Genomic DNA, 3,967 nt, shown 5'->3' on the forward strand with positions numbered 1-3,967 from the left:
CCACTATTATCCTAGCCCCACGGTGGGCGCCAAACTGTTTACCCCGAATTTAGGTAATCAATTAAATTTATGAGTGAGGTATAGGATATGTGATTGAGCTTTAATCTATTTGGTTGAAAAAAGATATATATGGATATGCTATGAAGAAGTGAATAATAATCGATGGTTTGCACTAAATATATATATTTAATAATATATGAATATTGTTATATTGAACAAAGTTAAAGGATAACACACTGAATTCGGACCAAAGTCAGAGAATGAGAGAGGGAGATTTTATATATTTTGCTATTACAATGTTCTAAAACTCAAGAAACCAACCCTTGAAAGTAAAATAATGTCTCCTATTTATAGTTTTGCCTTATGGGCCTCTTACAACATAAAGCTCATTTGAATAAAGAAAAACCCTAAAAAGGATAAGGTTGGGTCGTACGGTCTGACACCCGTATGATTGGCAGTACAATGTGACAGAACGGTATTGACGCGTGGCAATTGTGTAACGGATCACCCGGACCAACGGCCACGATCAACCGGACCAGCGGCCACGATCAACCGAGCCAACGGCCACGATCAACTCGGCTATGGAGAAACCGGACCAAACGATGTCCTTCGCTTTCTTCGGATCAAGCACTCCTCCGGTCCCAAAAGAAAGTCTTCATGCTCGTGCTTGTTTCTTTCTTCCCTCGGTCTCCGGTCTCACCGGTCTAGCATATATCTGATTTTTACCGTATAGATTATCAGTAATGAAAGGTTTTTAATCAAGTGGAGAATGTAGCTACCAAACTACAAGTTCGGCTAAGTTAATATTTTTAATAGGAAGCTTAAATATGCATGTAAAAATTGTCAAAAGTTTAATAAATATTATTTTTCTAACACGTAATATTAAGAGTACACTAAGTATAGTAGTGAAGTCGTAAAAATTGAACTCAACAAGTTAAAGTTTAAATCCGACTCTATTAATCTAACTTATTACTCCCCCGTCCCAGTTTATGTGACATCGTCTGACTATGCATAAAGTTTAAAAAAAAAAGGACTTTTAAAATTTGCAATTAAAAACAAATCTTAGACATTTATATAGCTATGATCGTTTCCTTATGGGTAAAAGGGGAATTTTAAAGTTAGGTTTTTTTTTAATTATAGAAATGTGACCTTTTAAAAAAAAAAAAAACTAAAAATGAAAGTGTGCCACATAAATTGGGACCGGGAAGTAATCGATCATCCACCTTGTTGGATTTTTTTTTGTTTACTACATTGAATTAAAATCTGAAGGAAGAAATAAAAATAAATAAATTGAGTAGAAACAAAAATAAAAGAAAAGAAGTGTAAAGGGCCAATCCATTTATATACTCCCTATATATTCTCCCACTTCATTTGTACATGCACACATACAAATATATATTTTTAAGAGAGGAGAAAAAGAATAGAGTAATGGGTCTCACCGGAGTAACATTGTTGGTCAGTCTCATAGTGCTGACCGCCGTCGCTCTTCCGTCAAACGCCTGCCCGCCGTCAGACCAAGCAGCATTAATGGACTTCAAAGCAGCTCTTAAAGAACCATACTTAGGCATTTTCAACACATGGACGGGCAGCAACTGTTGCCAAGGTTGGCATGGTGTTAGCTGTGACCCGACTACTCAACGGGTCGCTGACATTGTCCTACGTGGCGAATCCGAAGACCCGATTTACGAAAAAACCGGCCGGTCTGGTTACATGACCGGTTCACTCTCCACTTCTCTTTGCAAACTCGACCGGCTCACTACGCTCATTGTTGCTGATTGGAAAGACATTTCCGGTTCAATTCCGGTTTGTCTTACTTCGTTACCGAATCTACGTATTCTTGAACTCATCGGTAACAAAATCACCGGTTCAATTCCGGCGAATATCGGTCAGTTAAGTAAACTTACTGTTCTTAACCTAGCTGATAATCAAATCTCCGGTTCAATTCCCGGTTCAATTGTCAATCTCGGTAAATTAATGCACCTTGAGTTAAGCAACAATCAACTGTCCGGTTCAATCCCGGTCGATATGGGAAAACTCAAGATGATCAGCCGAGCATTACTTAACAAGAATAAACTCACCGGTTCAATTCCTAGCTCAATTTGCCAGCTTAGCCGGTTAGCTGATTTGGATTTATCAATGAACCAAATCACCGGTTCACTTCCGGTTCAGCTAGGTTCGATGCCGGTTCTTTCAACCTTAAACCTAGATAGTAACCAGATTTCCGGTTCAATTCCTACTAATCTCCTGAGTAGCTCCGGTTTAAATATACTTAATTTGAGCAGGAACTCATTAGAAGGAGTGTTACCAGATGTGTTTTGTTCAAAAACGTATTTTACACATCTGGATTTATCGTATAATAACCTTAGAGGTTCAGTTCCTAAATCATTAACTTCAGCTAAGTACATTGGTCATTTGGATTTAAGCCATAATCACCTTTGTGGCCCCATTCCAAACGGGTCACCGTTTGATCATCTAGAAGCTTCATCTTTCGCTAACAACGATTGTTTGTGTGGATCACCCTTACGTACTTGTTAGTTTGAAGTTTGTAATTAATCGAAAGTATCGGTTGGTAACGGTGTATTATGTTGTAATGGTTAATTATTGCTAAGTAATGTTCATGACGTTGTATCATGCAATGCACGTGAAAATTCGTGAAATTACCAAGAAAAAATTATTGGAGAAATTGTATGCTATTATTATTTGTAAATTGTAAATCCCACGAACTTTTGTTTACTTAATAATTTGTTCTCTTTTTCTTAAATTGTACGTACCCTGCGTGGTTTTTTTTTATTATTTTTTATGAATAGTCTAATAGTGAGCACCGAGCATTTTATTATTTCTCTCTTCTTCTTCTTTTTTTTTCTCATTTAGCCAAATATTTTGTGCACAACGAAACTTTAATTAGTTCCAAGTAATGTGATGGGATTGATTGCAGAGTATGGCCTATTGAGCTACACCTCAAATTATGTCTCCATCAGTTAAATGAATTAATTTTGCCTTTCAAAGCAGTTGGGAGATTTTTTCTTTTTGATTTACAAATTTAATCCACTTTACTAAACGATGTAAAATTTAAATAAAGACCTCGAAAAGGTTATTTGTGCAACTACCCCGACGTCATGTGATCTATGGATAACCTTCATATTCAGATAATTAAACTCAAAAAAGTTAAGGTTTTTTTGTGGTTCATTTCATTTTTTATTTTATTTTTTTGGAAGAATTAAACTAGCTAGTAGAATGCACAGGTACTTGGGTATGCACTGTTGGTCCGTGAGCGTATTGATTTGATGGCTTATCAAGAAATTCAGTGATGGACACGAAAAGCAAAAGCAAAAACAAAATAACAAGAAGTTAAAGTCAATAAACTTGCAAGGAAATGTGTGTGTTTTGGTCATATGAATTTAATGATGTATGATATTATTGCATTTGCTTAGTAGGAAAAATGCATGAAGTGCTTGCTCAATTCCTTAGTATGAGCTGGCGTCGGCAAGGTTTGGTAGTTAGCCCTCATCAACCCCACTGTATTCATAAATCAATTTTGTCTTTTGCGTTCACATAATCTGATACTATTAATTTAGAATGAAAAAAAAAAAATTGGGCTGTGAATGGGAGCTACTATTGCGCCTAAATGGTACTTCACCGATTCATGTTTTTCTTTTACACGCCTCTTAAAAGATTAATTTGATTAAAGTATTTTTATTTATATTTTGATCTCAAATAAGTGTTTTAAATTATTTTTTAGTTTGTCAAAAGAATTTGTCTTTCTACAGTTCACTACTCTTTAACTCTAATATTTCGGGTGGCATATTAAAGACAGAAGATTTTAAGGTACTTAGTACATTAGTCACATCTTTAGTTTATGACCATTAGATTAAAGTCTTTTTTATTTTTTTTAAATTTCATGTCTAGTCAAACCAAGACACATAAATACAACAGAGCAAGTCTAGAATAAAATTACTACCGTTTAATA

The 3,967-nt window shown here is 35.4% G+C and overlaps 1 protein-coding gene across 1 annotated transcript; it reads left to right on the forward strand.

Annotated features, from left to right (window-relative positions):
- Positions 1 to 1,361: 1,361 nt before the first annotated feature.
- On the forward strand, positions 1,362 to 2,761 carry LOC132644546 (DNA damage-repair/toleration protein DRT100-like). Its single transcript, XM_060361133.1, has one exon. It carries the CDS (start codon positions 1,378 to 1,380, stop codon positions 2,533 to 2,535), a length of 1,158 nt encoding a protein of 385 aa, XP_060217116.1. The 5' UTR covers positions 1,362 to 1,377; the 3' UTR covers positions 2,536 to 2,761.
- Positions 2,762 to 3,967: the final 1,206 nt, after the last annotated feature.

This window comes from Lycium barbarum, chromosome 6 (assembly GCF_019175385.1).
Source record: "Lycium barbarum isolate Lr01 chromosome 6, ASM1917538v2, whole genome shotgun sequence".
Classification (NCBI taxonomy): domain Eukaryota; kingdom Viridiplantae; phylum Streptophyta; class Magnoliopsida; order Solanales; family Solanaceae; genus Lycium; species Lycium barbarum.

What these genes read in the sequence shown, in the direction of transcription:
- LOC132644546 (XM_060361133.1), top strand. Translation starts at nt 1,378, where the DNA reads ATGCACACATACAAATATATATTTTTAAGAGAGGAGAAAAAGAATAGA.